Source organism: Abramis brama (assembly GCF_963993115.1).
Source record: "Abramis brama genome assembly, chromosome: 1".
NCBI classification, from domain to species: Eukaryota; Metazoa; Chordata; class Actinopteri; order Cypriniformes; family Leuciscidae; genus Abramis; species Abramis brama.
In genome coordinates, this window is record NC_139963.1 from 72,373,455 (window position 1) to 72,397,007 (window position 23,553).

Consider the following 23,553-nt stretch of genomic DNA (forward strand, 5'->3'; position numbering starts at 1 on the left):
GGGTGATACAAAAAGGCTAATATTTTAATTAAATTTTATATTTTGCTTGTGAATAGGTTGACAACGCTACAACGGTATTAGCCGAATAATTACGTTGCAGCGTTGCTAACGTTAATACTAGACCTATCTCTCTTTACCTGGTGTTGCCACTTGTGTTTGTCCTGAAATATATCACCACAGATTTATTGACACCCTTCTATCTGTGTTGTATACTGTAATAGACAATTGTCCTGCAAAATGATGAGGTTTTTGTAAGAAAAACATTGCAAGCAAATGTTGAATTGATTTTTGAAATCTTGCATGGTGCCCCAGACCGAGGGAGATTGACCGTTATCTTGAACTTCTTCCATTTTCTAATAATTGCGCCAACAGTTGTTGCCTTCTCACCAAGCTGCTTGCCTATTGTCCTGTAGCCCATCCCAGCCTTGTGCAGGTCTACAATTTTATCCCTGATGTCCTTACACAGCTCTCTGGTCTTGGCCATTGTGGAGAGGTTGGAGTCTGTTTGATTGAGTGTGTGGACAGGTGCCTTTTATACAGGTAACGAGTTCAAACAGGTGCAGTCAATACAGGTAATGAGTGGAGAACAGGAGGGCTTCTTAAAGAAAAACTAACAGGTCTGTGAGAGCCGGAATTCTTACTGGTTGGTAGTTGATCAAATACTTATATCATGCATTAAAATGCAAATTAATTATTTAAAAATCATACAATGTGATTTTCTGGATTTTTTTAGATTCTTTTTTAGATTGGATACTTTTTACTCTTACTCAAGTAACTATTAAGATTATTAATTTACTTTTACTTTGAGTAAATATTTCTAAAGTACTTTTACTTGAGTACAGTTTTCACATACTCTACCCAGAGTGTGACGTCATATCACAACCATTGCAGTGTCTGTAGAAATTTTTTCACATGCTCAAAGTGTAGAGTGGCCGTGGCTTTAACTAGTTTTAAATTAATATTAAAATGAGGCACGATTTCGCATAATTTACGCAGCCAGTTCGCACGAAAGAGGCAAATTGAGCGTCTGGCGCGAGTGATTTTATCTGGGGCTTCTTGTGCATTCACGCATCTGATGCCCGAGCTGAAAAATCAGAACTGTGGCATCTGTTCAGGAGTAGGGATGGGACGATTACCGGTTTCACTATAAACCACGATAAAATGTACTGACGGTTAGTAATATCGTTTAAAATTTAATTATCATTAAAACCGTGTTTGATTATCGCGATTTTAATAACTCACTATTAATCCTGTTCAGCCAGCAAAAATGTCTGATGCAGGCGTGCAGCGCGCAATGTTTTTTTCATTTTATTTTATTATTCAAGAACGTCGGAAGGCAGTGACCGTGTTCGGAAGATTTTTCAGCCTTTTAAGAGGACCAATTCTGAGGTGTGGTCATATTTTGGCTTTAACAAAAGTCCTGAGGGAAACTTAATCGAGGATGGTCACCCTGTCAGCAGAACATGCACAAGAAAAAGTCGCTGCAATAGAAACACTTCAAAACTGCTGAGTCGTCTTGTGTGACCATTACCCACTGTTGTATAGTGAGCACAAGGTTGAACCACTCGGTGAGTTGCACAGTTTTGAAAACGAACGTTAAGGGTTGTTTTAAGGACATGTTTGTGCATGGCCATTGACTCCCACTCTGAAGCGGTCATGGGCAATTCTAAAATAGTCAAAAAGTCGATACAGGAACCATTGTGAAAATTTCTTTCTCCCCACTCTTGTTCATCCAAAACAAACTACAAAATAGACTCAAAGTGTTAAATACCGGAATTGTCCTTTAAATTAAAATAATACATCAATGTTTGTATCTAGTGGAAAATGTCCACGTTTGGTAATGCTGATCAATAGTATTGTTGATTGATTAATTAAATGAAATATCCCCAAAATCCCCACAGAAGCAAACATAACACTTGGCTTTCAGAACTGAAAATTGTGAAATTATTCCTGATGCAAATAAAATTGGACAATAACAATAAGCTGTTGATAAAATAATTAGTTTAATTAAAAGTAAATAGAACAGAGACAGATCTCAAACAATGAACAAGTTAAAATTAACTTCAGATTCATGTCTCTGTTGAAAGTGTTACGGCCTCTTCTTCAGCTCCCTGAACATGGAAGCTTTTTCCGGTGTGTTTTTCCAGTGCTCTTCTTCAGAATGAGAAGGCAGAAGTGATTTCAGAAAGGAGGCTCCAGTGAAACTTTTTTTTTACACTGAGGGCAGGAGACATATTTTTTGGCTTCTGTTATTACTTTCTTGTTCATGTCCATCAGATCTAAAATAAACATTAAATCAAGTGAGATTTCAAATGAAAGACAAATGTGACAAACAGTGAGGCTCAAAGTCAATATTCAGTCTTCAACAGACACTTTAATCCCATCAAATCTGGTCAACAACTGCTGTGCACGATTACACTATTTTAATGTCATGAAGATGATTTGTGTTATAAATCACTAGTTTGGTCATGAAACAATGTAAATCTGGTGAGCATCAGCATGTTCTTCATCATGATGAATGAATGAGGAATCAAGAATAAACACCAACCTCTTTGTTCTTCAGTGTGTTTCATTCTGCAGATTCTGGATCACTGGCGTTCTCTCTGTCCACTCCTTCCAGATGCTTTCTGGTAGTTCTGCTAAAAATAAACAAGTTTCATTTCTAACAGACATAATGCGAGAGGAATAATTAATATTTCAGACTCTGAACTAGGCTAATCACATGTTTAAAAAATAGTGACATTGATCATGTGACTTAAAGGACACCTGATATGCAAAATTCACTTTTACATGGTGTTTGACGGACACTGCAGTTTTAGCGTAGACCCGCCCTGAGTGAGCCAAACTAATGTCTATATTTTAAAAACAAAGCCTTAGGTAACAAAATATAAAATAAAAAAGAATGGCAGACAGGGGCGAAGATAAAAATATTTGTCATTATTTTCTTTATTAAATATTAAGATCAAAGATACACATTACACATACACAACTTAACATACAAATTAAATAAACTGCTCTATTTCTTCAGCTACAGTAGGTGTATTTAACAGTAGCACTGAAGAAACTAATTAAATGAACATATGAAAATAAAACAAAACATAGACTTAACTGTATAAATTATACATTGACACTTATTAAAGCTATTATTTAAAGTTATCAGTCAAGAGCAGTGAGTGATTTTCTCTTTGCATTTTGTTGTTTTATTAACATTAAAGAGATAGTTCTCCTAAAAATTCAAATTGTCATAATTTACTCTCAAGTTGTTTTAAACTTGAATAAGTTTCTTTCTTCTGTTGAAAATAAAAGTTATTTGGAAGAATGTGGGTAACCAAACAGTTGATGAACCCCAGTGACTTCCATAGTATATTTTCTCCTATGGAAGTCAATGGGGACCAGCTACTGTTTGGATAGCCACATTCTTCCAAATATTAATATTAAAAAAATATTAGAAGGAAATTAATACAGGTTTGGAACAACATTAGAGTGCGTAAATAATGAGATCAGCATACAAATTAAATGTTTAACCGACAAGGCATTAAAGCAAATTATGAACTTTTGTGAACTGCATTGTCCTGTTCCACTGCGTTAACTTTTTATGTGAATATACGACGCGTTGTTCAGTATAGGACAGAGGCGCCAGAACAGCAACTGATAGAATAAGAATGCACGATACTATTACATTAGTGCCATTACATCATTTGTGCCGAGGAGCATTCAGTTACTGACCAGATCAGACACAGGCACATAGACATTTTTAAATGTGTATTATTGATTATTATTAATTATTTATTGATTCATTCAGTGATTGGATTGATGATTGTATGTTATCACTATTGCTGTGTTGTTGTTGGTTGTTTTGTTTTACTGTATCTTCTATGTTATCTGTGTTAATGTTCAATGTGGCTCCCTTGAGTGCAAAACAAATTCCCCTCGGGGCAATAAAGGTTTTCTTTCTTTCTTTCTTGTTCTTTCTTTCTTTCTTTCTTTCTTACTACAATATTTCTTCAAAAGCAGATTGTGGAGACATTTTAATCGTCTACGATCAAAAATCGTCATATCGCACACCCCTACTTATAAGATTGATAATATCAGGGAAAATTATAACTATGCAACCGTCTACTACAGTATCGCATCAGGCAGTGCATTGTAGTCTCCTTGAAGAAAAAATCGATTCATTCATTGCTATAGAAGAGGAAGAATTGACTAAACTCGTTAAATCATCTAAATCGACAACATGTATGTTAGACCCTATACCGACTAAGCTACTGAAAGAGATGCTTCCAGAGGTCATAGATCCTCTTCTTAATATCATTAATTCATCTTTGTCTCTAGGATACGTCCCAAAAAACTTTAAGCTGGCTATGATTAAACCGCTTGTTAAAAAAACGCAACTTGATCCTACAGAATTAGTCAATTACAGGCCGATCTCGAATCTGCCTTTTCTGTCAAAGATACTAGAAAAAGCAGTATCTTCACAACTGTGTTCCTTTCTTGAAAGAAATGATATCTGCGAGGATTTCCAGTCAGGATTTAGACCATACCATAGTACCGAGACTGCTCTCGTTAGAGTCACAAATTATTTGCTCTTATCATCCGATCGTGGTTGTGTCTCTCTATTAGTGTTACTCGATCTTAGTGCTGCATTTGACACCATTGACCACAACATTCTTTTAAATAGACTCGAAAATGATGTTGGCATTAGTGGAATTGCACTAGCATGGTTTAAATCATACTTATCTGACCGTTATCAGTTTGTAGCAGTAAATGAAGAGATGTCTCATCGATCACAAGTTCAGTATGGCGTACCACAAGGCTCAGTACTAGGACCACTGCTGTTCACTCTGTACATGCTACCATTAGGAGATATCATTAGGAAACATGGCATTAGCTTTCACTGTTATGCTGACGATACTCAGCTCTATATTTCTTCAGGCCAAGACGAAACTTACCAATTCACTAAATTAACGGAATACATAGCTGATATAAAAAATTGGATGACTAGTAATTTCCTACTACTAAATTCTGAAAAAAAAGAGATTCTAATTATTGGACAAAAAACGTCCTCACGTAATAACCTAGAATACTGTCTAACACTTGATGGCTGCTCTGTTAAGTCTTCGTCGTCGGTTAGGAACCTGGGTGTGCTCTTTGATACCAATCTTTCATTTGAAAGTCACGTATCTGTAAAACTGCATTTTTCCATCTTAAAATATATCTAAATTACGCCATATGCTCTCATTGACAAATGCAGAACAATTAGTTCATGCGTTCATGACCTCAAGGCTAGATTATTGTAATGCTCTACTGGGTGGTTGCCCTGCACGCTTAATAAACAAACTACAGCTGGTTCAAAACTCAGCAGCTCGAGTTCTTACCAGAACCAGGAAGTATGACCATATTAGCCCGGTTCTGTCAACACTGCACTGGCTCCCTATTAAACATAATATACATTTTAAAAAATGTCTGATTACTTACAAACCACTAAATGGTTTAGCTCTGAAGTACTTGAGCGAGCTCTTAACGCATTATAGTCCTTCACGTCTATTGCGATCTCAAAATTCCGGCCAGTTGATAATACCTAGAATATCAAAATCGACTGCTGGCGGTAGATCCTTTTCCTATTTAGCGCCAAAACTCTGGAACAGTCTTCCTAACATTGTCCGGGAAGCAGACACACTCTGTCAGTTCAAAGCCAGATTAAAAGACACATCTCTTTGACCTAGCATTCACATAACACATTATAGACTTCTATAATTCAATGTTAGGCTGCATAGATTAGATCAGCCGGGACCAGGAACACTTCCCATAAATCCTGACGTCTACGCTAATATTTAGGGATGGCCTGATACCGATACTGGCATCGGGGATCAGGCCGATACTGTCCTCATATACTCGTACTCATAAAAATTCGCCGATACCACGCACCAACACCACATACATTTTGCGAAGCGAAACTGGCCGCCGCGAGTGCTTTGTCGAGGTGAACTGAGGCATAGCTGAGGCGAGCTGGTCGAGCACATCCCTTTAAACAGACAACAGTGGAAAGTTTGTTCAGTCGGATGTCAATGGCAAAGAAAATAAAACGAGGCATGTAGCTTATTATTAACGTTAACTGACGAGAGAGAGAGAGAGAGAGAGAGAGAGAGAGAGAGAGCGAGCGCACTTGTTGAATGCTCTTGATTGCTGATCGTTCACTCAGCACATGTTATTTGGATGAAAACTAAATCGTATATGTAAGTAAAGTAAAACATGAACTGTTACCTGATTTAAGTATAACGAGTGGTTCCCTACATTATTACAGGACGTGTGCAGGTCAAGAAGTTCCATGAACGCAAACATCCAAAGCGCACGCCCCGCAAACCAGCGTCTCAGCGCGTGTCTTTCACGTCTTGCGCTTGTACGGACGAATTCACACAAAATTAGGTAAAAACGCCCGTCTTGGCGAGTATCCAATAGTAAACAAAGTCGGTTATATCTCAAATGAACGTTGCCATGTTCAAATGCGGTCCGTGCGTTCGGTCTTAAAGGGGCAGCAGTCTAATAATCCTGCTTCTGTGTTTTAATGTTAATCACTCAAAGGACAAAGAAATACTCACTGCTCTTGACTAAATAGGCTACCCTTTTCAACTTTAGAAAAATATCCATCTATATATAATTTATACAGTAATGAATGTTTTTTTTCACATTTGATTACTTTGTTCAAATTTCTGTACCTGTTAGATCTACCTGAAAAACTCTAAAAACACTTTTTATTTCATTTGTAGCCTTTCTTTGTTCTATTGTATTTATGTGCCCTATTTGTAATTTGATTGTTTGTTCTTATTTTGTTACTGACTGCTTACTTGTTTTAAATTCACATTAATTAGGCTGGTATAGTTTTTGTTGTAGTATCAAAATTGGATTAAATAATTGATATTTCACTGGTTTTGACAAACATCTATATAATAGATTCCGCCTTGACTACGGCAGTTCATTGGAACGAGGCGACATCTAGTGTGTATATATCTATGCAACAGTCTGCGCACACGTCACACAATAGGAAGCGTCCGCGCCTTCAGATCACTTGGACGTGGCTGTGTTATTAGAGGTAAAAACTATATAAATACTGTTCGTTTTCTCACATAAACCGCTCGTTTTGTGTCTTAGGCCATCAATGTGTACTTACGATGGGGAATTGTTTAATTTGGACGATGGGGAACTGTTTTAATTTGGACTCTGTGCACGCTCTTTGAGACAGTGACCGTAGACCTGCATTATATGACTGACAGACAAGAACGGTTTGGCCTAAAAATATCAAAATTGAAACTACTGCGGAAAAAGACACCTACATCTTGGATGCCCTTGAGGTAAGCTAAAACATACCAAAATTTTATTTCAAAATGAACTATCCATTTAATATGGTCTTTTCCAGATTGTTCTTTTTTAGGAGGGGCTTGACAACTGATATTCGAAAGAAGGGTAATTCCCAAATGATATTTGCTTACATTGATAGATATCTTTAAAAAGAGCAGCTAGACCCCCACCTCTCTTAACAGCTCTGCAGACACTCATAAAAGTAAAGTTAGGAGGGGCTGTTTCATTGAGGACTGTTGTACTGCAGCTGTCTTCTAGCCAGGTTTCATTTAGAAGCATAACATCCAGGTTGTTTGTGGTTAAGTCGTTGACTAGAAGTGATTTATTTTTAAGTGAGCGAATGCATTAGTTGGGTTTGCTGTACGGCTATTGAAGGCCTTAGACTTTCTATCTTGTGAAAGAACAGCAATGGAGAAAGATACAGGGTGGGTTCCCGCTTGTTCTGTAAACATTTGAGAAAGTTACTGTTATCAAAACGGGGACCCGACACATATCACTGAGAGCTGGTATCCGTTGTTTTTGGTTCACCTCGAGCAGATGGAGGAGGGTGTGGGCCCTGGCGTTGTGGCAGAGGCCGAAGAGCTCTCACAGGAGGAGGGGGAGGGCGAGCTGGGCCCGCAGGCTTTGGTGCGGGTGGTAATGGTGCCTGTCGTTTTTTGGTTGGTATCTGGGGGCTTGCAGCAAAAGAGTGGGATAGTTTGGTTCCAGCATACACCAGTTCTTCCATTTTCTGTGAGAAGCACAGAAGTGGAGATGCTGGAGATAAGGATAAAATGTCTGGTGAGAGAGGCTGTTGCTCTGGTGTTATCGGAGGCTGTAATATGCTGTCCTGGCTTCCCTGGCTGTTTTCCAGGAAGTCGTCCTTGGGTGCTGAATCTTGGAGCAGTTCTGATATGTCTGTCTGTGGTGAGCTCTGTGGGCCGGGTTCAGCAGAGATTGTGTCCGTGAGCAGAGGTTGTTGTGGTGGAGTGGTGTTATCATTGTCCTTGTGTGATACGTCAACCACATGTCCATTTTGCTGCTGAAGTGAAGTCATGTGGTCATTCATACTGTGTCCAGGTGTGTGTGTGCTGTTTAGATTGGCACACACTGCAGAAGGATGATTGAGGGAGAAGAAAATATTGTCCTTTAGCACTCTTGAACCAAGTTTGTTTGGGTGATGGCAATCCCGATGAAACAGTTGTCTCTGACTCCAGAAAAGATTGAAATGGTCAATTTAGTTCGCTCCTTTTATATTGCAGGGTTTTTTTTGCAGCCATGTATTTAGCCCAAGCAACCGTGAAAACCTGTTTGTTCCTCTTGCTGGGAGTGGTCCACTGATGAATGTTTGAACTTTCAGTCTTTTAAGTGTTTCAAAAAGTTCATTGAAATCCTTCTTAAGGAGTTCTGACTGGTCTTTATGAATATCATTCTTCCCCACATGAATGATGAGTCGATTTGCAGTCTTATGTTTCATCAGAATGTTCTGAAGTTCCCTGTTTATATCAGAAGTTGTTGCTTGTGGAAGGCAGCACGTAGTTGTATCCCTGCTGCTAATGTTTCTAATTATGGAGTCCCCCCACTATCAGAGTCTTGGGCTCGGCTGCGCTCTGAGCTGAGTGCCGCTGTCTGCTCGACCTTGAGCGCCAGTTAGCATCAGTGTTAGCTACTGGCCCATTCAGTCTGTGTTCGATCACATTCATCACGTTTGGGGATTCCTCATTTACATTCATTAGTACTTCAAATCTGTTCTCAAGATGTATGGGCGGTGGTAGGAGACCAGTGTTTGCAATCCTTGTCAGAGCTGGATCTGGGGTAGAGGATGCTACTGCGGCAATATGTGATGCTCGTGACAATCTGATGTCTCGAGTGCCTTTGGGTCTCGCTCCCTGTTTGTGCCATCGATTTGTAAGTCGATCGGCTTGTTTCTCTACCTGTCGAGGAGCACTAGTTTCATGGGACTCACCGGCTGTATGCTGAGGGTGTCCATGACGAAGCTCTGTTTTGTGCTCCGTCTGGTTTGGTGGTCCTTGAAACGAAGATTTTTCAAACGAAGGAGGAATGAGAAATGTACCCGTATACACCGGCTTCAGAGGCAACATGACTGCCAATAATCATTTTCTTTATGTCACATTTAATCTTGTGTTCATATTTACGTTCATGTTCTTCAAACGGTTGCAAAAAAAAAAAAAAAAAAATCGCTAAAGTTCGTTAACAATATGACGCGTGTAAAAAGCAAAAGTTTGAAGCGAAGTGGACGTGCGAATGAGGAGAATTTACATCCACAGCGCCGCGCTAAATTCGCGCTGCAAGACCTCCAGACGCGCGTAAATGCGTCTTAACATTGAAATCACTCGCGCCAGACGCTCTATTGCTTCATATCACAGTCATGATAAAAACATCAATGTATTTACTCATAAACATTATTATATCAGTCGGCTTGACGTTGACGACAAGATCCATAATTCTTAGCAAACGTTGCGTCATTAAACTACGCCTTTGTTATTGTAAGAGGTTAGCGACCTCTAGCGGCGAACAAAATTACATACTGTACGTTTAATAGATATCAATCAATCAACAAAGTGTCCTGTGCTCACCACACACCGGCTATAGGTGGAGAGGAGAGATTTGGCTATAGGGTGATTGTGTGCCTAACTTAGAAGAGACTTTGTTGCTCAGCACATGAAAATAAACTACTTACCGTGATCTCAGACTGAGGTGATGTGGTTTCTCCACTGTATGGATCTTCATGTGCAGATTCAGGTGAGTTTTAAAGGAGAAACTCGTCCCGCACTGATCACACGTGTGCGACTTCTCTCTGCTGTGGATCCTCTCATGTGATTTCAGATGTGATAAATGACTGAATCTCTCATCACAGTGTGAACACTTGTAAGGTTTTTCTCCAGTGTGGATCATCTCATGTGTTTTCAGATGTGATGATCGACTGAATCTCTTGTCACAGTGTGAACACTTGTAAGGTTTTTCTCCAGTGTGAATTTTCTGGTGCCGTTTTAAATTGTCCGCTGTAGTAAAAGTCTTCTCACACTCAAAGCACATGTACTCTCTTACACCAGTGTGAGTTTTCTCATGTGTATGTAAATGAACCAGCTGTGAAAAACTCTTTCCACACACAGAACATGAATGCGGCTTCTCCTTCGTATGAACTGTCAGGTGTTTCTTCAGGTTTGATGACCTAAAAAATGTTTTGCCGCATTGATCACATGAGAACGGCTTCTCTCCAGTGTGGATCCTCATGTGACTCTTAAGATTACTTTTGCATGAGAATCTCTTTTCACACTGATCACACATGAATGGCTTCTCTCCCGTGTGGATCATCATGTGAATATCAAGTTGCTGTTTGATTGTGAAACTCTTCCCACATTGATCACACATGTGCGGCTTCTCTCCAGTGTGGATCCTCATGTGTAGCTTCATGTCACGTTTAAAAGCAAAACTCTTTCCACACTGATTACACATGTGCGGTTTCTCTCCAGTGTGGTTCATCTCATGTGTTTTCAGATGTCCTGAGTGACTGAATCTCTTGTCACAGTGTGAACACTTGTAAGGTTTTTCTCCAGTGTGAATTCTCTGGTGCAGTTTTAAACTGTTTGCTGTAGTAAAAGTCTTCTCACACTCAAAGCACATGTACTCTCTCACACCAGTGTGTGTTTTCTGATGTGTGTGTAAATATTGCAGCTGTGAAAAACCCTTTCCACACACAGAACATGAATGTGGCTTCTCCTTCATATGAACTCTCAGGTGTGTCTTCAGGTGTGATGACCTAAGAAATGCTTTGCCACACTGATCACATGAGAACGGCTTCTCTCCAGTGTGGATCCTCTTGTGAAGATTAAGGGATGATAATTGACTGAAACTCTTCCCACATTGATCACATGTGAACGGCTTCTCTCCGGTGTGGATCATCATGTGACGTTCAAGACTTGTTTTGGCTGTGAAACTCTTTCCACACTGATCACATGAGAACGGCTTCTCTCCAGTGTGAACTCTCATGTGATGTTTAAGATCTTGTTTGGTTGTGAGACTCTTTCCACACTGAGTGCAGGTGAAAGATTTCTTGGCTCTTCTTTTCTTTAACAATGTCTTTTTAGTCTTTGAGCGACTCAAAGGTTTTCCTCCAGGTTGGACATGATGTTCCTCCTCCACTTCACTCAGTTCTTCTCTCTCCTCCTTCACTTCACTCAGTTCTTCACTCTCCTCCTTCACTTCACTCAGTTCTTCACTCTCCTCCTTCACTTCACTCAGTTCTTCTCTCTCCTCCTCCACTTCACTCAGTTCTTCTCTCTCCTCCTTCACGTCACTCAGTTCTTCACTCTCCTCCTTCACTTCACTCAGTTCTTCACTCTCCTCACTCTCTTCCATCAGGTCTGAAATCAAAGAGAAAATTATTAATTTCATTTTCAGTACATCAAAATAATTTAAAGAGAGAAATATAAAGTGAAGGACATGAAAGTGAGCCCTGATGTAATAGTAGAAAGTAGACAACTGTTATAAAATATTATGATAATTTGATGCCTTTTTATAAATAGATTATATGTCCTTGAAACTTTTCATGAATGAGGTAAATTTATCTTCCAATTATTATTTTTAAAACATATGCACAAATCCCTTGTTTCTTTAGCAAGAACTATTAAATATATTTGGTAAATGACACAATTATCTAACATGATATTAACATTAAAATATACAGTACTGCCACATTTTTACACCAACTTTGAGATTGATATTTATTTGACTAAAACCGTTAATTATTTATGGCCGTTCACACTAGACTTTTCCTTGTACTGACTTCCATTCATGTGCATGTGAAAGTTGGACACCAGTAACACAAACTCAAGTGAATTACCCTGTGAGAAATAACACAAGCGTTTATTAGCATTACCCATGTCCTACCGTACATGTTTCACTCAATCCTGTTACTTTTGACATGATTTTCCTCCTTTTAAAAAAAACAGATTATTTCTTAAAACTGTGACACACAGGAAGTGACATCATCTGGGCTCTTTCTATTAGATTATGGGAGGACAAGAAAATAATCTCATCCATTGTCTCAGTTTTTACACAAACTGTAGTACTGACTGTATTCATCATCCCTGTTACCAAAGTTACTCTAAGAAGAATCTCTATAACTATGAATAGCATATGATATTTGACAAATACAACTTTATTAGTAACTTGGTGTTTACTGATTATGTAAAATAAAACAGTTCAAATAGTATTCAGCTTGATCTGATGTTGACAATCAATATAAAATTCTCAAACCTCCGTTTGCTGACCATTTGTTAAAAAAAACACAAAAAAAACAGCAGGGCACCAGACTGTGACCAATTGGTCGCCTTTTGCGACCATTTTTCCTGCCGGTGCGACCAAATATTTTTTAGGTCGCGCTGGTGCGACCATGACGTTGCCGAGCAGCAAATGCAAACAAAATGAAAGTAGAATGAAAATGCCCTACTCATTTATGCTTCCCTGACCATTTATTAGTTCGGACCAATCATAGACAGCGCAGCGCCCCGAACTTGCCAGATGCGGGCCGATCTCGATCACACAACACTGTTACTAAGAGATCCAGACTCTGGAGATCCAGTGAAGAAATCCATTGAATTCGCCTCAGAATTTCTAACATCATCGCTGCGAGATCCAGTGAGAAACATTTCGATTCGACGCAGAGTTCCCTAACTCGCCCTAACCCATAGATATCAGATCAAACAGCACTGACGTGGAAACAAGAGAAACACTTATAGAAGGCTTTCAGTCCACAAATCAGCAACATTCACCATGGATTTAGGCTAATGTAGTAACTAACCATAACTACTTGGTTACTAACGTAACCTCAGTTCCCTGAGATGAGGGAACGAGTATTGCGTAAGGCTAGCTTACTCTATGGGAAAACCTCCTTTTCTCGAGAATATTGAAGCAAACTTTTTTAAACACAAGCACTGAGCACAACTGAGTGCGAGAGCGGTCATTGGCTGTGCTGCGGCAACTTCACGAACCTATGGCGAGGCGGCTTTGACACGAGAACCAATCAGGGCGCCTGGCCAACAGAACCCACCAGTATGGGCATGGTCAGAGGCTATATATTGCCGTGCCTCGCCTAGGTGCTCCAGGTTTTAAACGACTGAAGCGATCCCCTGATCCTAGCACAGTAGCACGCCGGGTTACGCAATACTCGTTTTCTCACCTCAGGGAACTGAGGTTACGTTAGTAACCAAGTAGTTCCCTTTCGAAACGTAACCAAGTAGTTCCCTTTTGAGAGGTCTCTCGTATTGCGTAAGACTAGCTTACCTTCAAAACGCTGTGCATGCTAACTTCGCCCTACCGTAACCCAAGGCATATGAATGAACCACAAGGGAAGCATGATCCTAATATAAGCCAGTTCTAGATGGGCTTCATATACTGGATAACTAGGAACCGTAGTTCATGGTCATAAGGAGGGAGGAGGGGGTGCTTAACACTTTTACAGTGAGAGAACCTTGGCCTGTAAGGTGGGTACCTCCAAGTTATAAAACTTCACAAATGAGAACGGCGAGGCCCAGCCAGCCGCTGCACAAATGTCCTCAATGGGTATTCAACTGGACCAGGCCCACAAAGTGGAGTGAGCTCTAACGCCCAAGGGGCAAAGGCCTTTGGACTTATAAACTAGCGCGATAACATACACTATCCAGCGCGACAGTCTCTGCTTTGTGAGGGCTAAACCTTTAGTGCAGCCGCCAAAGCATACAAGGAGCTGCTCTGACTGCCTAAACGAGGCAGAACGCTCCAGATAAATCCTGAGAGCCCTTACGGGGCAGAGTAAATACGCATCACTCTCATCATCTGGCGAGGAGAGAGCCATCAGGGAAATTACCTGTGCTCTGAATGGGGAGAAGAGCACTTTAGGAACATAACTGTGCCTAAGTTTAAGGATGACCTTGGAGTCATTTGGCCCAAATTCCAGACAGGAGGCGTTCATAGATGGCACCTGTAAATCGCCCACTCGCTTGACTGAGGCAAGCGCCAGCAGAAAAGCAGTTTTGAGCGAGAGCAACTTCAGGTCCACAGACCGAAGTGGCTCGAATGGGGGACCCTTCATGGCCTCCAGGACTTTAGAGAGGTCCCAGATAGGCACAGACAGGGGGCACGGAGGGTTTAACCTCCTAGCGCCCTTGAGAAAACACACAATGAAGTCATTCCTTCCCAGTGGTTTGTCGGCTACCGGCGCGTGAAACGCTGTTATGGCTGCCACAACAGGAGGAGGGGGGAGGGGGAACGACCTCATTGTGTGTTTTCTCAAGGGCGCTAGGAGGTTAAACCCTCCATGCCCCCTGTCTGTGCCTATCTGGGAGTGTTTATGTGTAGGGGCGCACACATCATAATGGCCTTCTTTCTCTTCAGCGCTCTCCAACGTTGACGGTGCTAAAGATAAAAGCTACGAGGCGAGGTGAAGTCTACAGCCCAGGCCATCGGAAGGAGCATGGCCAACCTAACGGTGCTCGAGCGGCACCTGTGGTTGAACTCAACGGATATGAAGGAGGCAGATAGGGCGGCTTTCCTGGACTCCCCCATCTCCACTTCCGGTCTCTTTGGCCAGGCCGTTAAGAGCTTCTCCAAGCGCTACAAGGAGGCGCAGAAAGCATCACAGGCGATGAGCCACTTCCTTCCGAAACGTTCCAGCTCGGCTTCGAGCTGCCAGACCAGAAGGAAGCCTCCTCAACAGCAGCCCAAGTCAGCGCCGCCGGTCACCCAGCCCCCTCCCAGTGGCTGAAGTCCATCGCCTCTCCCGCTCTGCTAGATGCGCTCCGTTCCCTGAGAGGCGGGGTCCCCCACCCAGGATTGCATTGGACCCCGAGCCTCGTAAGCCGTCCTAGCCACAGGAAGAAAAAGAGAATTCGAGTCCCGCCGAGGCCGGACCAATCTCTCGAAAATCCTTCAGACATTCCCCAGTTCCCTCTGTTCAGGCGGCTGGAAATGTAAACTCCGCAGCCAACGAGTCTGCCGTGAAGCACGCTCGCCTGCAAATATACACCATTTTCACGGCGACACAAATAAAGCAAGGAAGGAGCTCTTTTCTCCATGTGTCATATGTAGGTCATCTGCCCGCTATAAAGTTTGCACACCTACACACAAGCACTGTCAGACGGAGGGGGGCCGGAAACGGACCCCGCCCAGTCGTCGCAGTCCGAAGCCGCAAGGGAAAGGCTGTCATCTTTTTACTCTTCCTCCTTGTCTGAAGCCCCGAATGACATGAGGTCCGCCGCTCGCAGAGAGGGGCGCTGGTCGGCCAGTGTAAACAGGACTGGCGAGGGACACCGCTGGAGAGAGACCGAGGCACACGGGGACTGGGGACTTTTAGAGTGTGAACGCAGAGGCGAACACACAGGATTTGCAAAAAAAAGGATATGGCGCGCCAGGTATGGCGCGCACAGCGAAACAGCGCGCTGAAGGTGGCGAATGAAGCCAAGGTCCTCAGGAGCTTATCCCACTGAAAGGCGTTTCAACGGCGGTGAGTGCTTCTATTCCGGAGGTCAGCGAAGTGGAGAAGTCGCTGAAGGAGTAAAAATCTGGAGCACCTAGGCGAGGCACGGCAATATATAGCCTCTGACCACACCCATACTGGCGGACTCTGACGCACCAAGGCGCCCTGATTGGTTCTCGCGTCAAAGCCGCCTCATCATAGGTTCGTGCAGTTGCCGCAGCACAACCAATGACCGCTCTCGCGCTCAGTTGTGTTTTAAAAAGTTTGCTTCAATATTCTCGAGAAAAGGAGGTTTTCCCATAGCGTAAGCTAGCTTTACGCAATACGAGAGACCTCTCGAAAGGGAACTATGAATTGTGACAGAAATAGTCAAAGGCTTACAAGTACTACACATCTTCTTCCAGCACTTCAAAACTATAATATTTTGTGTTATTTTTAACGTGATAACACATTTTTTTGTTCATCCTTCAAAGATTACCCTAAAACTAAAAATTTTAATTAAATTAAATTATAATTAATAAATTACCACTGTAAACAGTAGGATGATTATTGGATATTTTCACTCCCTAATGTCAATTTTTTCACTCATTTTGCTTTTAATTCATATTAAAACATTATGAATGATAATAATTAAAGTTAATGTCATCTACACCCTAAATTAAAGGAGAACTTGGTAACTTTTTTAACTTAATAAAACTGTCTAGAAATCATTTGGATGGTTAAACAACCTGTTCTGGTGATATTGGTGACTTTCCCCGCTCCCCCCAGCGTTCCCAGGCGGAAAACCAACCTTGCAACTTGGGCACTACCGTCCCGGCAAGACAGAAATTGGAAGTCTCGTGAGAAGCGAGAACGAGAACGAGCGCGAAACACAAATTGCTTTACGGCAATTCGACATAAACACACACGCATGTATGATGTATTACCAGATTACCCACCTCGGTAGACATAGCTCCACACGATACAGTTGGCTTGCTCCGATCAAAACAAACGCACATGAGCAGCGGTAGAGAGGGGGAGGAGGCCGCCGCAAGTGAGTTTTTTACGGCCGTGTTGTGAAATATACGCCCCACCGCAGCTGTAGGGGGAGCTCGTGGTGACAACATGCGACAACAAAAGGGAAAATCAGTGAAGAAGTGACTAGAGTTCGCTTAGTCTCAGCCTCAGACGTCACGCCCACGGAACGTTGGCTAAACGTCTGATGCATATGGCACACTTTTCTGGAAACACTTCAGGAGTTTCGAAGTCGCGACCTGATTGGTTGAATTCTACAGGATGTCCGCGAGACGTGTGTGTCGCGTTCTTTAACGGTCCGTCTGGAAACAAAAGCTGTGACGCCAAAACCCCTCGTGGAAGAAGAAAGCCGTTGTGTTTACAACTGTGACAATGAGCGCTTACCAGGATCAACTAAACGCTGGATTTTCAAAAGTATGTGAAGTTTGCGGCTCCATTGTTGCAGTAAACTTGCACAACATTCTTGAATGAATAATTTATTAAATGCACGCCGGTCTGTTATTGTAGGGACATCGACATTATATTGGCACGCCCCTAAACATGACGCGGAACAAAAACGAACTGTGATTGGTTGCGTTATATGTCAGTCAAACGTCCTCTTGGCCAAGAAAAGCTGCGATAGAGTCCAGACCTTCTGCCGTCAGTCTGAAGGTCTGGCTACACGAGACTAGAGTTCGCTAGAGTTGCCGAGTTCTCCTTTAAGCTTAGTGCTTTATTGTCAGCACCAGTGCCACCAGATACTCTCTGCACCCAGATGCTAGTCTGGAGCCTGTGGACTTAAAATCAAACTGCACATTGTAATATCTGTACATTAAGTCTAGTGGTGCAACGGATCATCATTGATCGTTCGGATCAATATCTTCGGTTCGGCACACACGTGATCCGCGGATTAATTTATGGAAAAAAAAAAGTTGTGCGCATGTTCAGTCCACACACAGCATGGTCATGGCGAGCGGAGGAACGGAGGAGCTTGAACGCCCCGCGTCATTTAAATCCCCTGTATGGGAGCATTTTGGCTTCCCTGGAACACGCGTCTATTTCGCTTCAAACGCTCGCTTTATCATTATACGCGCGCGGCGCGTCCTATTCGCTTTGGACGCGCGAAAGGATTCAAACTGTTCAAGCATCGAACTAGACGTGAATTTGACTCTCTATTCGCGTATGGTGTGAACCATAGACTGTAAAAAAATATGAACGCAGCAAAATGAACAGGCTGCGATGTATGCTGGAGTGTGTGTGTGTCAGACAGAGAGAGAGAGAGGGAGAGAGGCACGGGCGCGATCGAACAATCACACACACACACACACACACACATGCTGTTTAAAAGCAAAAATTATCTCATCTTTTGGACATATTCATTATATTGCATTGGTTTTCATTTCATTTAATCTGTTTATTTTGAAGTTACACATTCTACATTGATTAAAAAAGAAAATCAAATGTGTTTTTAATGGTAGTATCATTTTATACAGAAATAAATGATTTATAATTCAGATGAGAATAACGTTAAAGTTAATTAGAATTTTAAGGAAACAAATATATTGATCTGAAATATAGCAAATTAATTTTAAATTCATTCAGGTAACCTACAATTACCAAACATATCTCAAGGTCTTTTGAATAAAGGGTGACAGTCTTTCATTATCAGCTGTTGTTGTGGACTATATACTGGAGAAGTATTTGTTCTCCATTTGAGTGAGATGTTTTTATGTGGCTAATTGAGCAAAGTGCTTCCATATATTTTATTATTAGTAGTATTAGTTCAAGAATAAAATAAAAATATCGGATTGATATCGGTATCGGCAAATAGCCGATATGCTGCGGCATCGGTATCGTATCGGAAGTGAAAAAGTGGTATCGGGACATCCGTGGAAACACATCAAGCATGGCCACGCATTTGAAGCGACATCACCCCAGTGTTTCAACGTTGCACAATCAGACCGGGCTAAAGCCATCCCAAACGCTATCAGTGTGTTTATAGTCACGCTTCATGGAATGAACCTGTCGCGCACCCACTGTTGATTTTATATATTTTAATTTAATATTTTAAAAATGTTAATAAACAAAAAGACAAAACTTGTGTTTATTTGTCTTGTCTTGTCTTTTTTTTTTTTTTTGCTGATCCGAAAAATGATCCGATCCGTGACTCTGATCCGAGAAACGATCCGAACCGTGAGTTTTTTGATCCGTTGCACCCCTAATTAAGTCTATTTATTATTCTGTACCATTTCATAGTTGAACTGTTTATCTAAATGTGATGAAGTGCTTGAATGTTTCTAACATGAATGTTCTTCAGCATCATGAATGAATGAAGAATAAACACCAACCTCTTTGTTCTTCAGGATCTTCAGTGTGTTTCATTCTGCAGGGTTCTGGATCACTCATGTTCTCACTGTCCTCTTTAATAAACTCATTCTTGCCAGATTTCAGCTCTTCCTGATGCTCTGATGCTCATCTTCACTCGTAGCTGATGGGAATTTACAGCATTTATTGAAGAATTACTGTGGGCGGAGCTTCACTGATGAGGTGATTGCAGTGGGAGGAGCTTCTCTGATGATGTATTCCAGCGTGGGAGGAGCTGATCTGCCAAAATCAAAAATATCAATTCTTTTTTCAAATTTTTTTTAATAATACATGACACTTCTAAGCATTTATGTCTGTCTATATCTGTTAGACATCCATCTATTTATTGCTAATCCTAGCATTATACTGCTTCTTCATTAAAATACAGGTATCTAGAAATAAAGAAAAGAATATAAATAATTAAAATTATTCCTAATATAAATAAAAGTTAAGAAAAACAGTTAAAATCATAAATACAGAAATAAACATACATATAGTAGCCAACAAATCCCCTCAGTCTGCTGACACCAATGAAATGAGCTTTAAGTGTCAATTTACAGGAGATCTGAAGACATCAGCATAATAAATGAGGTGAAAACAGTGTTAGGGGTTAACAGTTTAGGACCCAAGGTACCAGATGTTTGAAAGAAGACCCGGAGTCAGAATTATAAAAAATTGAATAAAAGTTTTACTGAAGATAGTTTGCGGTTTCATCAGCAGAAGTTCAGCTTCAAGACTCACACAGGAGTTCGTAGGCCGCCCCGCTTACAGTTACAAAGATCACAGCAGTTACACCATTTCCAAGGTCTAGGCTAAGCTACGTCATTGCTTACAGGCTGAATGATTCTCATTGGCTAAGAAATAGATAAACATAGTAATTTTCCACACATATACAGATAGACTGAAGCATATCTTCATAGATTATGCCGCTGACACTCGGACCCTGAAGTCAGGCACGTCGTGACCTTCCAGGTCGCAGATTTGGGTTGCTGGGTGCCAGCATGTCCCGAACAACAACTCAGTCAATCTCCAACAATGCCAGTGTTTCCTTAACCTGTAAGCAAGAAGACTAACACACACACCGACACACAGCTTTTCCAAGGTTGGATTTGGCCAGGCTCTAACTATAAACAGGAGTCTCGTCTCAAAACATCAAGATAATGCGTTCTTTCTCAAGAAAAGCTACATTTTAGTCTAACTGGAAAGTAAGGCTTTAACTGAGAAATGGTCCTTTAAACTATAGACTTCAATGACCCCTATGTGTTTTAACACGTTGAAGACCTTTCTCAAACACAAAACAAGTCCCTATTTAATTTCTGGAAGCATTTGATATTTGAATGTAGTAACAGTGCTTGCCTATTTATTCCATAGGCAAGCACTGTTACTACATTCAAATATCAAATGCTGACGTTAAAAAGAATACATGAAAATAACATTTCAGTAATCACACTGGTAACTTCAATAACCAAATAAAAATCTCCAGAGAAGTCATTCAACTCATGTGATATATAGAAAGAAAAATATTGATTAATACCTTGATGATAATCACTCATTACATATACATTGAAGCAGCAGTGAATCCCAATCCACCCCGTTCAACAGGAACTATTGTCATGAAATAAAGATTGTTTTCAGCAGATCTGTTAATATTGATGAGCCTCAGACTATCAACACTCATTTAACAAGACATTCAGGATCATCAGCAGATCATCTCACTTTATTCTTGTGTTTGCTGTTAGAAACACGTTATTTGAGTCAGGATAAATGATAAAAGCCTGTAAAACTACTCTACTGAAAGACAATACTGTTATTTCTCACATGGATATGACATGGATAAAACATCAATAACACAAAAACAATGACACTCATCTCCATCAACCACTACAGAGAAATAAATACAGCAGCATAATATGTCCACATGAATCTAAATCTGGTTTGATTTTGACACTAATCCTAATACTAAAGTACTTATAAAATTAAAATAATATGCGCTGAAATTAACAATGATCATAAAACATTTAAAAATAAAAAGAGCATCACAAAGCACATCAATTCCCCTCACAGATCACAAACTTTAACTCTTGACATTCAGTTCTCACTCCAAACATCGAGTCAATCACACAAACGAACACAAACTCGCTCAGGTCTGAATGAACTCAACATAACTTATTCTCCTCATGCTCGCTGCTGCTGCACTAAATGTTTATTTCAGAAGGAAGACGCCAGAAAAGACGCACAAGTATCGCTGTGATCGATGAAAATAATATAGAAATGAGCCTGTCGCTTAATCAAACTGTATAAAGTGTGTGTGATGGTTGTGTAAATATGAGAAATACCGTGAACTGCTCTCCTCACCTCAGAAGACTCGACGGTGCGTCCCAAATCGCATACTATCCGCCCTAAACAGTCTTAGAAACAGAATTAGTACATCCCAGATCGTAGTATGCTGGTTCCAAAGATACGGCTAATAATGCCCACAACCCATCGCGCGTTGGCCGAGGATTCGGTTAGAACTACAAACACGAGTGAAAAAGTGCTAAAAAACTACAAACATGGAGGAAGCGCGAGTCTGGTGATTAATTATCAGTATCAAACCTGACAAATGTATTTATCCAGTGTTGTCTACATTATATTGCATCTGCAGCAGCATTGTGAACTTTTGTAAAGATACGTTTAGCCATTAACTTTTAAATGCAAATGTTCAACAATGGTAATAAACTCGAGATACATTTTCCTCCCTCAGCACTGGGTCATTGTTCATTCAAATGCTAATTGCTAATGAGGCTGGAATGAGGCACATGTAATCCTAATTCTAACATGGAGATAGTAATCATTTCAGTTTATTTTGTAGAAACTGTGTTGAATTGTTCTGACTTCATGAAGCCTCGTGGTGTAAATGAAACATCAAACTGACTAGAACAAGAACTTAACCAAATAGTAAAGGACAAAGAAAAAAATGCTCATTGCCTTAAACTTTAATAATAATAATAATAATTTGTTACATTTATATAGCACTTTTCTGGGTACTCAAAGCGCTTTACATGAAGGGGGAATCTCCTCAACCACCACCAATGTGCAGCTCCACCTGGATGATGCGAGGCAGCCATTTTGTGCCAGAACGCCCACCACACACACACACACACACACACAGACACACACACGTGATGCAAGAGTAGTTTGATTTCTAAAATTATTCTCTCAACAGACATTTACATCGATAGTATGGCGTTATAATTTATTTGCTTTTGGTGTACTGTGGAGTGGGTAAAACTGTTTTTAATGGCAGGCTAGCAGTTACCGTTGACTCGCGCTAGCCTAGCACCGGCGAACTAAGCAACTGGAAGGACTGGATGAACATTTTTGAAAACTGTCTCCACTGATAAATAACACCCAGGCTAACTTGGAAATGAGGTCCGATATCCAAAATCCTGAACCACTCCTTTAAAGGGTCACGACACCCCCCTCTTTCAGCTCAAGTCTAGCTCACAATCTTTTTGAAAAATGCAACTTAATTGGGCGTGGTGGCTGTGAGAAGAAGGGAGGGGAGTGGGTGTGGTATGGCACGGCAGGGGAGAGGGGAGGGGGGAAACTGTCATCGCCAGTGGCCCATGCATGCATATCGACTGTCACTAAATATCAGTGGTAAAACGTGAGGAAATGCTAGATTTTTTTATAGCTGGCAAAGTTATAGTCTAATGAAATACACTGACACCTTTTAATTGTATTTAAAACATATAAATGCATATGTATATGTATAATTATGTCATTATAAAATATATATTTGTTTATATACACACTATAAATGCATATATAAAAAAAAAAAAACGTTCCGTACACAGCCTAGATCTACGCGACCCCTAAACCCACATAATAAAGATGGACAGTGACACCGAAATTTGCACAAATTATGCATACGTTCCATACAATTGAGGTATTATCGAAATATCTTAATTTTAATAACGAGGGAATATTTAACAAAAGGCTAGTAAAATGGTCTGGGTTATATTTTAGACACACACACACACACACACACAGATAGAAAAGTCCTCGGGACCGCATCACTCGCAAGACGAAACCTGCATTGGTGTACAAGGCCGAAGTCCACCACTCTCCAGTTGAGTGGTTGCTACACACACATTGTTTAGATGTGACCATGGTTGATGGCCGGAGTCTAGTCCTGGCAGCATCGCGGGGAAAGATGCACTGGAACTTTTGCACCACGAAAACAAACGCGCGTCCCATTATTGCCTCTCTCATCTACTACGCGATTTCATAGTTTGACATGTCTGTCATTGGAAAGATCCACGTGGTGTCTTGAATAATTAAGAGAAAGTTTCTTCTCATTGGATAAAAAACTCAGTCTCATTAATAATCATGAGACACCGATG

The 23,553-nt window shown here is 40.8% G+C and overlaps 2 protein-coding genes across 3 annotated transcripts in view; both read right to left on the bottom strand.

Moving 5' to 3' along the window:
* LOC311094683 (uncharacterized protein) overlaps nt 1-21,581 on the bottom strand; it is a 148,260-nt gene extending 126,679 nt beyond the window's left edge. For both annotated transcript variants that reach the window (XM_084132800.1, XM_084132799.1), the window contains exon 1: nt 21,521-21,581. The gene's annotated coding sequence lies outside the window, so the exon portion shown is untranslated. The remainder of the gene's footprint in view (nt 1-21,520) is intronic.
* LOC311094617 (uncharacterized protein) lies at nt 1,989-21,553 on the bottom strand. The gene is made up of 5 exons (XM_084132691.1): nt 21,502-21,553; nt 19,150-19,405; nt 10,034-11,717; nt 2,549-2,639; nt 1,989-2,279 (listed from the first exon to the last, which is right to left on the bottom strand). Exons 2-4 carry the CDS (start codon nt 19,205-19,207, stop codon nt 2,570-2,572), a joined length of 1,812 nt encoding a protein of 603 aa, XP_083988817.1. The 5' UTR covers nt 19,208-19,405; nt 21,502-21,553; the 3' UTR covers nt 1,989-2,279; nt 2,549-2,569.
* Nucleotides 21,582-23,553: the final 1,972 nt, after the last annotated feature.

Excerpts from the sequence above, each read along its gene's own strand:
- LOC311094617 (XM_084132691.1), bottom strand. The coding sequence starts at position 19,207 with ATGAGTGATCCAGAACCCTGCAGAATGAAACACACTGAAGATCCTGAA. Across the intron at positions 11,718-19,149 it reads AGATCCTGAAGAACAAAGAG|ACCTGATGGAAGAGAGTGAG; the intron begins GTTGGTGTTTAT and ends CTTTGATTTCAG. Across the intron at positions 2,640-10,033 it reads CACCTCAGTCTGAGATCACG|CAGAACTACCAGAAAGCATC; the intron begins GTAAGTAGTTTA and ends GTTTATTTTTAG.